General features: G+C 41.9%; 1 protein-coding gene across 1 annotated transcript in view; it reads left to right on the forward strand.

The window, feature by feature from the left end:
• The first annotated feature begins 8,284 nt into the window (after positions 1-8,284).
• LOC138945828 (gonadotropin-releasing hormone receptor-like) overlaps positions 8,285-18,771 on the forward strand; it is a 168,713-nt gene continuing 158,226 nt past the window's right edge. Inside the window, exons 1-2 of the mRNA XM_070317371.1 lie at positions 8,285-8,500; positions 11,605-11,850. Of these exons, the coding sequence (XP_070173472.1) occupies positions 8,285-8,500; positions 11,605-11,850 (462 nt within the window). The remainder of the gene's footprint in view (positions 8,501-11,604; positions 11,851-18,771) is intronic.

Consider the following 18,771-nt stretch of genomic DNA (forward strand, 5'->3'; position numbering starts at 1 on the left):
TCGGAGTAGGTCATTTGGCTTTTGAGAGTCGCTCAACTCTCCCCCTCCTCCCGGAATTTAAATTTTTCGGCGGAGTTGTGCGTGTTTTTGAGTGCAAACCATGCACGTTTTAAAGTGCTTGGATGTTGTTATTCACGAGTTTCAAGGATTTCACTGAGAACGGGTTGAACTAGGGGAGGGTGGGGCAGGTAGGATCAAAAAAATCCTTTTTCACTCTCATTCAAAGATTAACCAGTGAAAACATTTCAAACAACTTTTTAAGAAAACTTTAATCCTTTTGCAATACAATAATTCAACATTCGAAAATAAATCGTTCTAATCATGAGAGATAAACGATAAATAAAAAGGTCACCAAAAATACCCAACCTGCCCCACCACGGGGCAGGTTGGGTACCCCTGTGGGGAAGGTTGGGTCAACTTGAGAAAAACAGCTATTATCCTGCCAAAATAAAGGTAAATTAATAAATTGACTAGCTGAACGATACCACAATTAACCCGTGTATATAATTGAGATATGAAAACAACCAACCAAACAAAGAAGAACAAGAAAATTGCCAATAGTAACAACTTACCAAAAACAAACACGAAGCAAAAAATAATATTAAAAAACATCAATGGAAAATAACATAACTTCGCATGTCTGTGCGTGTTGTTATTAAAAACATAACTGAAATAAGAGGTCAGGGTTGAATACAAATGGTGCCGTTGCTGTTGCAATAAACAAAACCTGTCATTCTGTAACACAAACAATATTTATAACTCATACACATGAAATACACGCACCCATCAACACATAATCGCGCGCGTACATACAAACAAATTCACCTATGATTCATATTTCATGCAATAACAAATTTATCCTACATACGTGAGAGAGACACTCGTGAGATAATAATCGTTCAAATCACACGTGTGTATATCATGTAAATGAGGTCATGTCAAGCAAGTCTGGCAGGGACCTGTTTTTTCCACTGCTTACAGGGCTGAATATTGGCGGTCGCCCGATCGCCCCCGGCGGGTTCAAATCGCGTCGGGCGGGTTCGAAATTCTGCTGAAATCGCCCGCCGTGCGGGTTCAAATTTCGCTGAAGCACAAAGTCGTCTGTCACTTCTCTACTGCCGACTCATCCCCCCCCCCCCCCCCACTTTGAGAAGGACTCAGGACTACCACCAGTCAAGGCCAGACAGTGGCTAGATAGCTACCCCCTCCGCCTCACTTGACCGTGTCATCACCCCTCCAGTGCCACGAGCCGCTGGCGATTGCACCGGCAGTCAAAATAGCTACTACCCCCCCTCCCTCCCCCCTCTTTGCGCTATTCACTTCAACCCCTCTCTTATCTTATTCTGCGCTGACCAATCCTTCAGAGACTTTCCTCTCATATAAAAACTCGGTCATTGACCCCGGGTAAGAAGGTCAGTGTCTGGACAGGCAGCTGTGTTCAGATTGCAAGTACTGATCATTGACCCAGGTCTCAAGGCCAACCAGCTTTTACAATGCCTCGACTGCAGGACATTTTCAGTTAAATACACGTAAGTAAAATATGTAGGATAAACAGAATACTACATGGCTTTCGCTCGCAGTTCAATATTAAATTAAAAAAACTCGTGTAAATCTGGTACGACACAGCAAGCCATGTAGTATTCTCTATATGTAAAGAAGGGGCAGGTTGGGTAATGACGGGGCAGGTCGAGTCACTGACCCAACCTGCCCATACCCTACCTGCCCCGCACAGGGTGCACAAAGAAATCGGTCTGTTACGTTTCGATTCAATTTAAATACGAATTTAAACAGCACAATTCACTTCTAAAATGAATCAGGTGTGTATACTAAAGATATCATCCATGAGCACCCTGTTAATCCACGTATAGAACAAAAAGTATGAGAGTCAAAAAAGTCACTTACTGTCAAATTTCATGGTGAAACCACCGGATCCATACTTGCACATCACTACCATTCAAACAAATTGGCGATAGGGACGCACTGGGACATTCAAAAACATAGATCGGAAACGAAACGGGAATATCTTTTCAATTGTGAGAGTTATTCAAGGTGACCCAACCTGCCCCTGACCCTACCTGCCCCACCCTCCCCTACCTGACTGTTTACGCTGGGCTTCCTGCGCTGCTGTTTATAGAAGTAAACAAATTGTTCCTGTCTTCAGTTAGTTTATCTTGCGGGATAAACATTTCAAGAAGCCACTTCGGAGTGCACTGGTTTTGCACACGCCGTCCGATAATGGAAGCCAAATGTTTAATTGACGTTTTATTTCTGGGTGGAATTCAAAGGAAAAAACATAAGGAATGTCGGACTTTTTGGAGAAGTTCATCGTTTCTGTGAAAACATATGCTGGAAATATGAGAGGGAGAAGGAAAGAGAGTGTGGAGAGACTGAAAGAGAGAGAGAGAGAGAGAGAGAGAGAGAGAGAGAGAGAGAGAGAGAGAGAGAGAGAGAGAGATTGATTGATTGATTGATTAAACTTTATTACAGAAGGATGGAGATTTTAGGCATTGCCTAGTCTTACAATCTGTCCTTGCAAACAAAGACGAGAACAAAACAACACATGAAAAGAGTATATGGACACTACGAATTTGACGAAACATACATATGGTAATAAGTAACATTCAAAAGCAAATCAAAAGTTATAGATTAACTAAATAAAAACTATGAAGTATAAAGATAGCAAAAGTAACAATGATAATAGCAATGAAGGCAATGATGATGATTGCATGGTAATAAGATTAATAACAATAAAATAATGATAATGATAATAATAACACTAATAATAATGATAATAATGAGTGCAAAGTTACGTTCAAAAGAACATGAGGTCCTGAATAAAAACAACAACAGCAAGCAAACAAATAGCAAGTCAAGTGTAGAAAAACAACAATCATAAAAAGAGAATCGTATCCCGTATCTTTTTCCATGCATAAATTGCATACACGCATGCTAATATACATGTGAAGCTATAAGATAACGTTTATGTATTGATTAAATTAGGGTGGTTTAAGATATCGGAATAAACCAATTTACGAGAGAGAGAGAGAGAGAGCGAGAGAGAGAGAGAGAGAGAGAGAGAGAGAGAGAGAGAGAGAGAGAGAGAGAGAACTCAGAACTCAGAACTTTATTACATAAGGATAAAGGTTTTAGGCTTAGCCTAATCTTCCAACCTGTCCTTGGAACATATACAGAGAATAATTGTAAACGAAAGCAAAGACTGCGCACATACACACACACACATCCACACCCACGTATACACACACACATGCACACATAAACACACACACACACACACACACACACACACACATGCACACACACACTCACACACACACACATGCACACACACATGCACACACACACACACACACACACACATATACACACACACATGCTCGCGCGCGCGAGCGTGCGCTCGCATATCTACACACAAGCACATGCTATCATTTCATACCTAAAAGGAACAGTATCTAATCAAAGTATTAAACTAGTAAAACATCAAAATAATGGTCGAGTATAAACATAAAAAACAAAACACTTAAGAGCATTGCATACATTATCCGAGTACACAATGGAAACTAGACAGCAGGGGCAGTTTATAGTGTGCTCAAATGTGTGTGCAACTGCCTTTTGAAGGCCTTTAATGATGCGGATCGTTTGATTTCTATTGGCAAAGAATTCCACAGAGATGATCCTGAAAAAGCTAAGCTGGATTTATAAAGATCTATACGAGGAATTGGAGGAAGTAAATTTTGAGACCCATACCTCTTCGTAACATGTGTAAAATGGGATTGCACATAACTGGGCACATCGCCATGAACTACTTTATACATAAAGACAGCCTTATTGTATGCAAGGTGGGTTTTTAGGGGAAGGAAATTAAGGATGTTTAACTTCATTTCTGTAGACATGTGCGATTCATACAGGATAAGTTTTGCAGCACGACAGTACAAAGAATTGAGTTTTAATAAGTGAACATCGCTGCAGCCATCCCACAATGTCGAAGCAAAATTAATATGAGGCATTATATGAGCATGAACGAACATTTTTAATGTTTCAGACTTCGCATAATGTTTGAGTTTTGACAGCAAATACAAATTCCTTGATAACACTTTGCAGAGGTTGCTTATGTGTGTTTGCCATTTCATTTCTTCATCAACAGTTACACCAAGTATGCGGTGTTCTTTAACTTGCTGTATTTGAGTTGTACCTAAGGTCAGTTGTAATTTAAGAGGACTTAGCTGATGCTTTTGTCTTGTGGTAATAACAATGCTTTTAGTTTTTTCTGGGTGCAGTATCATGGCATTTGATGTGCACCATTTCGCAACTTCGTCCAAAGTGTTCTTCAGGGAAGAATTTACTGATTCCAACGAGGTGTTACTGGTATGGATAGACGAATCGTCTGCAAAAAACTCGCATTTGACTTTATCATCCGATACATGTAAAGGCAAATCATTAACGTAAATACAAAAGAGAATAGGTCCTAATATAGACCCTTGAGGGACGCCATGTCTTACTAGTGCAGTAGACGAATTCTGGCATTGTAGAGTGACATACTGTGTCCGGTCAGCAAGATACGATTTAAAGAAGTCACAGACCGAATCGTTTCTCAAATAATAGTGTAATTTTTTCAGCAATATGGAATGATCGACTAAGTCAAATGCTTTCTTAAAGTCCAAAAACAATGCTCCTGTAACTTCAGACTTCAGAGAGAGAGAGAGAGAGAGAGAGAGAGAGAAAGAGAGAGAGAGAGAGAGAGAGAGAGAGAGAGAGAGAGAGAGAGAGAGAGAGAGAGAGAGAGAGAGAGAGAGAGAGAGAGAGAGAGAGAGAGCAAGAACAAGAACAAGAACAATTCTTTATTTAACGAGGGTAATAGAGTAAGCAGTGATCTGCTTTTTTACATCTGGCCCTCGCCCTAAAGAGGGACTAGTCTAAAATTGTTAAAGAATAAGCAAGTAAAGAAAACTACTGCTACATGATTATAATAAAATGAAAGTAAGAACATATCATCAATTTATCAAGAGAGAGAGAAAGAGAGAGACAGAGACAGAGAGAGACAGAGAGAGAGACAGACAGACAGACAGAGAGAGAGACAGAGTGAGAAGAAGAGAGAGATACTGAAGTAAAGGAAAGAGCGAGCAAGAGAGAGACAAAGTGCGAGGGTTAGAGATATAGTGAGAAAGTGAGATTGAGAGCGAGAGACTGCAGTCATTAGGAACCCCCACAAAGGATAGGGAGGACTTGTGCAGAGAGAGAGAGAGAGAGAGAGAGAGAGAGAGAGAGAGAGAGAGAGAGAGAGAGAGAGAGAGAGAGAGAGAGAGAGAGAGAGAGAGAGAGAGAGAGAGAGAGAGAGAGAGAGAGATAATTGAATTGAATTGAACTGAATTGAATTGAATTGAAATTTATTTTACGAGGGTGACAGAATAAACAATGTATACATGCTTTTTTTTTCATCTGGCCTTCGCCCATTGAGGGGTAACAAACAAGAAGAAATAAAAGATAAGTTTAACTATAGTACAAATGACATATTTACCATAATTAACATGTCAAGCAACCAATAAGACATTTTAAGATGCATTGTGATTCTTATATATATTCATGTTTTTCAATATAATCAGAGAATACAGTTATATTTTGTCAGCTCCTTGATAATATTTCTTATAAGTTTTGTAAAAGAAACAGCATGTAATATTCCTTGAATGATGTTTCATGAATTCGTAATTTAATTATATTTGGAATGGCGTTCCACATAATTGCTCCAGAATATGATAGACTCGACTTGTACAGGTCAATTCTTGGAGTTGGGGTAATTAATTTGTTACATTTTCCATAATGATTTATTGTGAAATTTGAGGCAATGAGTGTAGGTGCATTCCCTGACATAATTCTATACATCATCACACCTTTGTTATATGCAAATCTATCTTTGATAGGAAGAATTTGCAATCGTTTATAATCAGTCATGGAAAGAGATGTATTTTTTAAAATAATTAATTTAACAGCTCGTCTATGTAAACTGCCCAAGTGTTTCAAAGTATTTGCACTTGCAGAGTCCCACACTGTGGAAGCATAGAGAGAGAGAGAGAGAGAGAGAGAGAGAGAGAGAGAGAGAGAGAGAGAGAGAGAGAGAGAGAGAGAGAGAGAGAGAGAGAGAGAGAGAGAGAGAGAGAGAGAGAGAGAGAGAGAGAGAGAGAGAGAGAGAGAGAGAGAGAGAGAGAGAGAGAGAGAGAGAGAGAGAGAGAGAGAGAGAGAGAGAGAGAGAGAAATGGAGTACATGGCAGCGGCGTATATTAGGATGGCAACGGTAATTGTGATAAGCTAATAAGTTGAGCTCTCTTCAAGCTGTCGCATCAGTGTAAAGGTTTATAATAGTTTTATCTCTGATCAGCGTTGTTTACTTACGAAGGCAACGACAAAGGATCCTCTTCATTATTTTGATGTTGACTGATCGAACTAATTATTTTGTGCGATCGTCCTTGGACAAGATAACAGGTATCGGCTTTGTTGTTTTCAGTTAATTTTCAAGACACGTTCTTTTGGTTCATTGCTTAATTAAGCCCAACACACGTCGTCGCTTGTAATCATGTACGCAGGTAATAAAGTATAAATCCTCAGTCACTCCGCGGAAGCCGCTTGTTACGTCTTCTGAAGGGTGTTATATAATACAACGGGTCTTTAGAAGCGTAGTCTTATGAAAACAGAAAGCACAGACTTTGTTCGTTGGTCTTTGTTCAAGTGCAAGAATAGTATTTTTTCTGTGTAAAAGCCTCCCCAGATCTCAGTTGATGAGCGAAATCCCCATGGGAAGGAATGTGCCGTTAATCAATGTCCTTGCATAATGCAATGCGCGCGTCTTCTCTTGTTTAACGCAGTAGATCTATTCAAGCTTTTGTACGTGATCTTTATATCATAGAATACAATTTTTGTGTGTGTGCCTGATACTTTGAATCAGTGGCTTTGACCAAAAATGTCTTCACTGTTTTTTCCCCTTCTTTTTCTCTTGGTTTTCAATTGTACTGTTTACATGTAAGAGGCGTATCTTTGCTTCTGTTCTAGATAAAACAGCTGTAGTAATCTTCTTCAATGATTTTGTGCAGCAATAGCTCCTCTTGCGGAACTGGATTATCTGGATTTACACTTATAGGGCTTCGGTGTGAATGGCGTTTATGGCCGATGGCCAAACGATGAAAGAATCAAAGACACAAAGTGGGTGTTCTCTGTAAAATGGTGAATGTGCTATCAACTGAACTGGCTTTGTGTAAGAAATATCGAGTGTTATATCAGCGTAGGTACGTTGTGTGCACATTTCTTCAAGTCCAAATCGATGCGCTTAATAAAGCCGAACTTACTGGTCCTACAGGAGTGAGAACATGCCTGTGTCCAGGGAATGACCATTGGCAACATTTTCTGTGTAAAAGGCATCTAATTGAAAGTACCTAGCACGCACGTGCGTAGGCAAGACCGAGCGTGCTTCGAGTCGTCTGTGCATGATAATCTCATGCTGTGAGATATGAATTATGTGTGAACATGAACAACTTGCAGTAATTAGTTATTCCTCTGAGACTGGAGGATACGATGTATGAGGAAGCACACCTCGCAGCTTTTCTTTAGAAGAGGACATTTTGTGTGGTTCCTGACCCAAGAGATTCATAGTAAGGACAACGACACTGCTGTGGTGTGTCATGGTAGCTATTCAAAATGCTGAACCGCCAGAAAATGATAAATTATGTCGACTCTTCTTCTCGCCAGTGTTAACTTGAAAGTGTTGTGGACTTTTTCCCCAACGGAGAGGAATATATACATCTAGTCGTAGGTCATTACGAGGTCTGAGGTATGGGTGTTGGGTGTTTGCGAACACCACATGCTATCTCAAGGAAGGCGTCGTACACAAATGCTGACCCTTGCCCTCCTTCTCGCCCGAAAGAACCTTAAAGTGTCGTGGACTTGTTCCCAAGAGGAGTATTCTGAACTGTAAGTCTTGGGTGGTGTGGAAACAGTATGACAGGTATATCTCATCGTACGAAACAATGAACCTTGGACTCCTCGCCCGAGTGAACCTTAAAGTGGGGTGAAAATTGTTTTCCAAAAAGGAGAGAAATATCTTGAGGTATCAGGTTTTGTGGACACCGCATCACAGATATCTCATTGTGGTCGTCGTACACACAATTGCGAAGCCTAAGTATCCTAATGGCCCGACTTTTTCTTCTTCTTGTCGATCCCAGATCCTTGAAGTGTTGTGGACTTTTTTTTGTCAAGCGGGAGGAACATCTAGATAGTCATCACCATGGGATCTGAGGCGGCCAACACGACCATCCCGGTGGAGGTGGCTTACTACATTCTGCCGGAACACCACGTCCCCAAGACGCCGGAAATGACGACACGTTTGCTGCGGGATGTAAACTACGTCACATCCGACAACACCTCTATTTTTCCCGCCTTGGACATGCACGCTGGGAACAACAGCAATTCTTCCCTCATGTTCGCTCCTATTTTTAACGAGGTGAGTGCTTGAGAGCTGATGACGGTGGTGGTGGTGGTGGTGGTGATGATGATGATGATGATGATGATGATGATGATGCTGATGCTGATGATGATGATGATGATGATGATGATGATGAGGATCATGAGGATTATCATGAGGATGATCATGATGATGATCATGATGATGATGATCATGATTTGAACATCGTTCATAATTATAGGACATTTTAATTTGGATTGTACGTGAATTTTAGTTACCTCCGCACGGCAACGGCGTCATGTTTTGCACGTATATTTTGCAATTTTTCGCCCTTTGATCCTTCGTCGACTAAGTAGAAAGGTATACATTTACTTGTGAGAAAAATAAACTATCAAACAAGTCTGATATGCGGCGTGACAAATCCGGCATATTGGCGGGACAAATCCGGCATATTGGCGGGACAAAAATCACTGCAACTTTTGACAGTATTCATTTTAAAGTAGTTGTAAAAGTATTGTGATACATATTTTTGAGTAAAGAGAATTGGGATAGCTCTCTTGTTGAAATGAATAAAAATGAACCAAAGAAGTGCAAACGTTAAGCTCTTTGGGGTAGATAATTCATCAGACACACGTCAAAAAGGCGTGGACTTAGTATGCACATGTGTACATTTAATTATGCTTTTGGTACAAACTATTAAGATAACTTACCGGTTGTGTGGTCATTTACAACAACAACAAAACAATTTGTGTCTACTAATGGCAGCAATGTTTTTCAATGCTAAAAAACCAACTGTTTGCTTAAAACGCTTACAATGCTTAATTAGAACAGTTTTTATTGTATAAAAAATAGGTAACTTTCGTTGCAATATGCAAACGTTTTCCTACTTTGTCTCGTAATTTTAATGTTCAAGCATTGATACAGATAGCGCTCTTGTGCACTTTAGGGTATTTAATTGCAACGCACCGTACTAGCGGAGTCACAACATACACATGTTTACCTGTGGTGATGACATTCAAAGTCTCATTGACTTTTGGGTTGTTGTTGGAGTTCATTTAGAGTTGTTGGAGTTTCCGTTATGGTGTATTGTAAATTCAGAGACTGAAAAAGAGAGGAGAGAGCGCTGTGGCAATTTTCTGACTTTTGATTTTGACCCCTACCAATTGTTCTAATGTCTCCCAGATCTTCCCTCATGTTCGCTCCTATTTTTAACGACTCATACAGCGTTTTAAGAGACCATTCACAAGGTTTTAAATCTAAACAACGAAGTGACTGTGGTAAGATGAACAAAGTTAAAAAAAACAAAGGATTACTGTACTCACCGATACAAAGACGACACAAGACGATTACGAATTTTCGCTTCTGAAAGCTTCATCAGGAAAAGAACACAAAAGACAACAAAAAACACACGCAAATCTTGTGTCGTCTTTGTATCGGTGAGTACAGTAATCCTTTGTTTTTTAACTTTTTTTAAGGTTTAAAATGATAAGCTTTGTTTTATGATATAGCTCATTAATATAAAAGTGGCAGCAAGAAAAACACGCTGTTTACCATATCTAATTGCTGGAGAGCATAGATAGTAGAATAGAGCCGCAAAACACAATCTACTTTCTTTGCCCAACTCGACCACGTGATTGTGCAACTGCACAAGGAAGAAAAGGTCAAACCGAGGTTTAGTGCTTTGGTCTGCGATAAGAAGCAGGCTAGCTCCTGCTCACAGATACAGATGGTGCAGTGCGATATATAAAACAACCCAGAATAGTACTGCCTGACAATCTATCGCAGGCGTGTATTTGTTCAGGGTATGTGAACATTTCCTGGTTTTGACGAGGTGATAACGACTCACCTCACGAGAGAAGTTGTTGTTGTGTCTTCTTGTCCGTTACCGATAATGGACAAAGATCGAGTGGCCTGTGTAATTATCGCTGTTGGCGCAAGTGTACGGTGTATTGGTAAACGTTGAGGGTCAGAGACACCAATGTTTATTCGACATGGAAGGATGACAGTGCTCTGGTGGGATCGGCCGGCTTCCTTGCATCAGTGCATACTTATGAACATGCTCAATGATGTCCTTGCAGTTCGTTGCCTTAGTCTAGCTTTCACCATAGAGTTCGACAACCTAACTGGGGTGTTTGCACCAATAAACTTTTTTTTCACGTAGAAATAATGGTAGTCCTACCAAGTGGGTAGATATAATATTGCACTGCAAGTGAATCCTGCCGCAATGTCGCATAGTTCTGCGTTGACCTCACACAGCCACATACTTTTAAACATAATTAAGCCATACACAGACCAGAGTTAAGGCAGTCATACACAGTGAACACAGGGGACGTCTTGTGGTCAAGGATATTACCCGCTATTACGAGCTAGTCGTGTGACAGAGAGTTTTCTTGCACACGAAACTGTAGATGTTTCACGACGGCTTTAGCCGGAGTGAAACAGCAGCAGTCGAGTGTGCAAGAAAACTCTCTGTCACACGACTAGCTCGTAATGGCGATTATGTCTCACAGCTTCAACAGAGGAGAGAACAAACACGTTTTGCGTACTCACGCTTGATAAACCTAAACACAGGAGCAGCCATTGTGGAGAGATCTACTTTTTGACGAAAGTGACCGAACAACTATAAATGACGTCTCGGAATATGTGAATGACGTCAGAGTCATCGTCACAGTCTGTATCTTTTGAAGCATCGCAATCTTCATGACGTCTTTCTGTGTCTGCATCCGCGAAATGTTTGTTCTTTCCGGGATCTTTGTCATCTATGTTCACAACTCTGTCCTTATAGTGTCAGACTAACAGGCCTCCTGAGCGAGCCACTTTCCAAGGGCAGCTAAATTCGCGTATGGAAACAGTACTGTCGTCTGGGATGCCGTTTTCAGTATTCTGAGCGTTGAAGAATTTGTAAAGAGAAGAAACGATAACAGCAGAAGAAATAAAAGTCGTGTGTGCATTTTGGGTTTTTTGGAGGGACGATTTCGAGTTTGAATCCGTTCTTGCACATGCTCCAAAGCGCGTAACATACAATCTTGCACACGTTTGCTTTAGTAGTGGCAAAGAAGGAAAGCGTGTGACATACATCTATAATGTCTATCTAGATCCATCAATCCATCCATTTATTCCTTCTTCCATTAATCTTTGTGCAGGTGAGCCTCATGAAGGCTGTAGTGTTCGGGGTGATGTTCGTCATCTCGCTGATCGCAAACACGGCCACGCTGATGCAGATGTACCGTCTCCGTCGCCGCAAGTCCACCATCAACACCCTCATCGTCCACCTGGCCATTGCGGACCTGCTGGTCACTTTTTTCTGCATCGCGGGCGAGGCCGTCTGGGCAGGCACGGTCCAGTGGCTGGCCGGCAACATCGCCTGCAAGATGGTCAAGTACATGCAGGTGAGAGGGGACTAAGGGGATGTGAGTGTTGCGCTTTTGTGTCTTAGGATGTTGATTTTTTTTAAAGCATATATGTTTTCGTTTTTGTTTTTTTACTTTCATTTTGTTTTGAGGGGGGGGGGGGGGAGGGGCATGGGTCGGGGGTCGGGGGGGGGGGGGGGTGGCTGTAGTGAAGGGGGTGGTGGGGTTGGGGAAGGGGGTGTTTATACTTGTGTCTGCAGATCGAGTCTTTGGTGTTAGATTGGGCGTACGTACATGCGTGTATGCGTTAATGAGTATGTGTGTGTGTGTGAATGTATTCGTGTGTGTGTGCGTGTGCGTGTGCGTGTGTGTGTGTGTGTGTGCGTGTGTGTGTGCGTGTGTGTGTTTGTGTGTGCGCGCGCGCGTGTGTGTGTGTGTGTGTGTGTGTGTGTGCGTGTGTGTGTACGTGCGTGGGTTGATGCGAGCGTGTGTGTGTGTCTGCGTGTCTGTCTGTGCATACCAAGCGTATACAGACCGAACATTTCCCGCAGTTTCATCTGCTCTTCCGTAATAAAACTTGACGTCTTAGATAACTAATCAACGCCACTAAACTGGTCACGTCACTGTAATTTCTCTTGGATTTCCCTGTGGTCAGCTGTGCATAGGTGCGAGTCATCCATCAATGATTCCGAGCACGGAAGAAAGCCGGATAAATACAGGGCAGGTGAGAGTAAGAGGAGGTCGGTTATCAATTATTGATAAGCACAAAAGGTATCCAGGTGTTTCTTGTGAACCAGGCGTTCAATGAAGCAATAAGATTACGAGGTACCAGGTAGTTATGGGGGGCGATAGGTGCAATTTCTGTGGTCAGTGAACTCCCAGGAGGTGCTTGACCAGAGTTTATGCCGAATACGTTTGGGAGTAATAAGCTTAATTACATCGAAGTTAGGCTTTGTGGTGTACGTAGCTAAACCACGTGTTTAAGTCAAGAACCTGCCTGTCTTAAATGTTGACAGATCCGTGTCTGTGCAGGGTAAGCAGTAGCATACAAGAAGTGTTTTATAAACAGGAAGTCTAATACTTCGAAATATACAACGCTTGCAGAGTGTATTAGAGTGTTGGTATCGGCTACAAAGCGTATGTCGACAGCTGTGGGGCGGAAAGCGGGAGGGGGTACGTATGGAGATGAGGAAGGGGTCATCGCAGGGTAATTTAATGGTCAGATAAAGAAGCATGTTGTCTTAATACTGGGAGTTAGCCTTGTTTTCAGACACAAGTCCATGAGATAAAAATTTAAGCAAGAGTTATAGCTGGCTTGTTCTTCGTACACAAGGATGAAATAATTTAGTCAAGCTTTTAGTCTGGCTCAATGTCAATCTGTCTCTGTCGGTCTCTTTTACTGTTCGTCTTTCTGTCTCTCTGTCTGTCAGTCTATGTGTCTGTCTGTCTGTGTGTGTCTCTCTCTATCTCTATCTCAATCTCTCTCTCGCTCTCTCTCTCTCTCTCTCTCTCTCTCTCTCTCTCTCTCTCTCTCTCTCTCTCTCTCTCTCTCTCTCTCTCCCTCTCTCTCTCGGTTGAGGTGGGACTGCCACTTTAATTCAGCGTCTATTGTGACCCCGAGAACACGATGGCTGGTTACTTGCTCAATGGGTGACTCATTTAAACTGAGATGAAGATTCAGAGGAGCGAGTTGGTGTTTCTGTCGTGTTGTGATCACCATGCATTTAGTTTTGCCTGGGTGTATAATCATTGAGTTTTGTTTACACCAATCAAATATGTTGTTCAAACTCGTTTGAAGAGTGGTAGCCGTTCTTCGATAGGACGGCTCATGCACGGCGTCCCACAAGGATCAGTTTTGGGCCCACTTTTATTTTGCATTTACATTAACGATCTACCACTCTATATATCAGACAAGACGGTTATTAATGACCTTTTCGCAGACGACTCGTCTCTTTACACGTCCGGTAAAAGTTTACAATCTATTGAAACCTCTCTTCAAACGAGTTTGAACAACATATTTGATTGGTGTAAACAAAACTCAATGATTATACACCCAGGCAAAACTAAATGCATGGTGATCACAACACGACAGAAACACCAACTCGCTCCTCTGAATCTTCATCTCAGTTTAAATGAGTCACCCATTGAGCAAGTAACCAGCCATCGTGTTCTCGGGGTCACAATAAACGCTGAATTAAAGTGGCAGTCCCACCTCAACCGAGTTACCAAAACCTTATCTAAAAACTTGTTCCTTCTCTCCAGATTAAAAAGCATTACGCTGATACCTCAGCACTCAAGTTGTTTTATTTTGGTCATATTTTACCTCATCTGAATTATGCATCTACACTTTGGGATGGTTGTAGCGATGTTCACTTAAAAAAAGTAAATTCTCTTCACCGTCGCGCAGCTAAACTTATCATGCCGGGTCCGCAAACATCAACAGATCAAAAGCTTAGCCGTCTTAATTTTTTATCACTTAAAGATCAGTTATTATTTAATAAAGTGCTTTTAATGTTTAAGGTACAAATAAACGAGACCCCACAGTACATGCGATCATTATTTCAGAAAGCAACAGGCAGATATGGCTCAAACAAATTAATTTCCCCGCTATCCCGTATTGATTTATATAAAACCAGTTTAGCGTTTTCGGGATCAACAATTTGGAATTCGCTACCATGTGAGATAAAGGGGTCAAGCACGATTAAACACTTCAAATCGCAGCTTCGCAAATATCTGCTGTCACGAACAGTTACATTCTGAAGCTGTTTCTAGCAAGAATGCATTGCTATCACTAACCTCTATACATTTTGTTGATGATGATAATGATGTCGACAATGATCAGGATGATGATGATGATGATGAAGTTGTTGTTGTGTGTGTGTGTGTGCGTGTGCGTGTGTGTGTGTGTGTGTGTGTGTGTGTGTGTGTGTGTGTGTGTGTGCGTGTGTATGTGTGTGTGCGCATATGCGTATGTGTGTGTGTGTGTGTGTATGTATGTGTGTGTGTGTGAGTGTGTGTGTGTGTGTGTGTATGTATGTGTGTGTGTGAGTGTGTTTGTTGTATTGAGTGCGAACGTGATTGCAGGCATGCGGCGCGCGTGTGTGTGCGAGTCGAATTTTCGTTTCCTTTGTATTATATTGACATACATGTACATTTCAATGTTCTATTATGCATTATGTAGTCGTATAGGTAATGTTGTAATTAGTAATACTGTATGATTGCAATTGACAATTGTCCTTTTATTGTCTTTATTTTTATGTCTTAGTTTAGCAGGGACAGATGCGTGAGCCTAAAATCTCCATCCTTGAGTAATAAAGTTCGTTCGTTCGTTCGTTCTCACAACCTCCCTCCCTCCCCCATTTTTCTCTGTCTCTCTCGCTCTAGCTGTCTCTTTCTCCTTCTCTCTCCCACACCCGCTTCCTTTCTCCCATAGCCCCACACCCCCCCCCCCCCCGCCCCCTCTGTCTGTCTATCTTTCTCTCCCAGAGGGACACTTGGCGTCTCACACATTTCCTGACCTCTGGATCTTCATGCTGGGAAGAAGTTCACCTGATCGTTCCCTCAGGCAAGAAATGTAAGGAAGGTGTTTGTTTTCAGAATAAATAAGAATTCGCTTTGAGCGGGGATAACAGCAATACATTTGTGTAGGTTGTTGTTTGACCTGAGTATTTTTATAAGCTGTTAATATATGTCTTGATTCCGGCCTTTCACTTTCCCAATCCTTTTTTTTTTCTCCTTCCCCGTGGCTAAGGGGGGGGGGGGGGGTGGTGGTCTCTTCTCTGCTCCACTACGTGAACAAATGGGCATATAATTTAAACATGTCTAATCGGGAGATGTTCAGCATAATGCATGATCAAATGACTTTTTTCTCTCCACTATTTTCCCAGGTAACGGATGATACCTTTGTTACTGTCTTTCACATTTGCCGGAACTGAGAATGTCACCTTGTGCATCCGATTGTGTCAACTAAATAAGTAGACTTCGATAATGTGTTCACGTTCCAAAGTGCTATGTGAAGGATGAGAGCGTTCCCTTGCCATTTTAGATTGCTCATCCGTATGTACATAGACGTCGACGTCGACGTCACGCTACCCGGCTGTGTGCGTGTTTAGGTGTCATCGAATCCCTCCGTTTCTGGCAGAATGAACGAGGTCTTTTACATGCAGCGGTGGTGACAAGGGGGTGGAGCATGGATACCGGCTCTGAGTCTGCACATAAAATTGACCCGTGCCCGTCCCAGGCCTGGATTCGAACCCATGACCCGAGGATCAGAAGTCGAGTGACTCTAACTGCGCCCCCCCCTGGCCCTCCCCTCCTGAAATAACAAAACCAAAGCAATAACATCAACTCACAAACTCACAAGCAAACAAACATTCAAACAAACAAATAAACAAATAAACAAACAACAAACAAACAAAGTCAGAAAACACCGCACACAATCCTTTCCTTTGCGTCGGTGTATTTGACTTTCCGACGGGCGCTGTGGCGGGGTGGTAAGACGTCGTGAGTTCGAATCCCGGCCGCGGCCGCCTGGTGGGTTAAGTGTGGAGATTTTTTCGATCTCCCAGGTCAACTTATGTGCAGACCTGCTAGTGGCTTATCCCCCTTCGTGTGCACACGCAAGTACAAGACCAAGTGCTCACGGAAAAGTTCCTGTAATACATGTCAGAGTTCGATGGGTTATATAAACATGAAAATGTCCAGCATGCTTCCTCCGAAAGCGGCGTATGGCTGCCGAGTGCCAAAAAGGCGGTGTAAAAACGATCATACACGTATCGCACGGGGCGTTGCGCGTGTTGTGGTCCGTGCCTGTATGTTGTTGTGCGTAGTGTTCTGTGTGCGTGGCGTCGTCATGGTGTCTGAAGATGTTTCGTTAACTACACTATACTTTTTTGTGTGCTATAGTTATGTATTTCAATGTGTTGGGTTAATGTGTTCTTCAGAAATGAATGTATGGTGCATGGTGGCTACGTGTGGTGGCTAAGTACCGTTGCTAAGAGTGTGTCACGTTTGGTTGCCATGTTTGCTAGGTGTGCTAGTCTTGGCGATCCACCACAGAAACACAAAGAACGTATAACAGTGGGCGTACACACATACGTACAGTGATGACGGACAATTTACAAACAAACGTGCGGTTGAACCGCGGATACGCTCATTGCTGACAGCACCGACATCACACCGGTTTAGACTAGAGAGAAAATAACATTCCACATTCAAAACCTTTAGATAAGAAAGAATCTTGAAGCATACCACACACAATTCAGGAAAACTATTTGAGAATTTACTTTAAGAATGATCACAACATATTACAAAATATACATCCTATTTCCCTATGCTATTAGAGTTAAAGTCGTCATACCTTGACTATTCGTTGACCGGGTACCAGACGGATGTCTTCTTATTCAGTGGTCAGGGCCGAGAGCTGAGAGCTGAGAGAGCGAATATTTAATTTGTAATCCTATATATCCGTTTCTGTCTTTTTACATTTAGTCAAGTTTTGTCTTATTCTTCCTTTTGATTGGTTATTCGTTTGATCTACTATTCTGCGTTTCGTGACCTTCGGTTGCCAGTCTATCTCTTATTAGCCGAATCTGTCATAACGTTCTTCATAACTCCTTATCATTAACAAACTTTTGCCTTGTTGGCTTCAATTCTTATCTACATTATTACCTAAACTTGGAACCTATCTTTCATGTATTAAGTGACCCCTTGGCTGCTAAATTTATTCTTCAATCTCACTGTACAACTCGTTACTATTAACTAAATTCCATATATAATATTTACGATTATCGTTAAAACCTAAATCCCTTTTAAACTCTAAAATCCTAATTTTCACCGTGTGATACACGTAAAAATGGGAGTTTCAGCCCCCGAACGCAGAAGAAGAAGAAGAAGACTTTTCGTAATTCAGCAGTTATCGCAGCTGTCACTGCGAACGCGTTACTTCGGCTCCTGCATTATGTCATGCTGGCATTGCCTGCTTTGGTTGGTTTGGAGACTATGCAAGTAATTGCTCTGAGCAATGTGTTTTTCTAGTCAGAACTGATCCGGTATTGACTCGTCTTTAATCGAAAATTGAGCGTCTGTGATTTGTTCTGCCAAGGCTAATGCATTATTGCAAATGAAAATTTATTTTTGGGGGAAGAGAGAAATAGAGAGAGAGAGAGAGAGAGAGAGAGAGAGAGAGAGAGAGAGAGAGAGAGAGAGAGAGAGAGAGAGAGAGAGAGAGAGAGTGACAAAGACAGAGAGAGAATGTTCTGTTAGCCCTGGCGTGAGGAAAATACGACTGTCTCTTTCAGTATTTCCAAGCTCCTCACGTTTTTGGCTTATCTGTGATGCACTGGGTCCGACGTCAGCGTCTTAGAAGACAGACGTAGTTGATACGTCCCGCTCGGGCTGGTAAAACGAAACTATCCCCCGAAATCTGCTAAATGTTTTGTCTGCGAGCGTGCGAGGGGTCTGGTACGTAGCTCAGTTGGTATTTCACTGGGTTTGCTATCCTGCTCTGAATCCTAGCCGGGACGGACACCTAATTATCACATTTGTGTGATGACTCAGAGACGGCATCCATGTCCCACCCCTGTGGCACGTAAAATACCTTGTTAATTCCGTCAGGAGGGCAAGATTACGCCTGATCACGTGGGTAGTACGACTCTAGTTCCTGCTCAAGTTGCTTCCCAGTGAGAGGAAGCTATCCTAATTTCCCAGCAATAGGATAATACAGTTATTAAAAAAATAAACAAAGTGAAATTATAATGAAACTCATCATTATGAAGATGCTTTCAGGTGGGGGTTTTCAGCCTTCAGTCTTTGTACTACGCTTCACATTATTAATTTTGTTCCAATCCCATTGAGTGGAAGTTGTGACGTCAGTCTCGATTCGCAGTCTCATGAGCAAAAGAAGGGATTAACGTGTTAGGGTTTAACATTCCGAAGGAACGTCACGTTGAATATTGAGTC

The sequence above is a fragment of the Littorina saxatilis genome, linkage group LG1 (assembly GCF_037325665.1).
Source record: "Littorina saxatilis isolate snail1 linkage group LG1, US_GU_Lsax_2.0, whole genome shotgun sequence".
NCBI classification, from domain to species: domain Eukaryota; kingdom Metazoa; phylum Mollusca; class Gastropoda; order Littorinimorpha; family Littorinidae; genus Littorina; species Littorina saxatilis.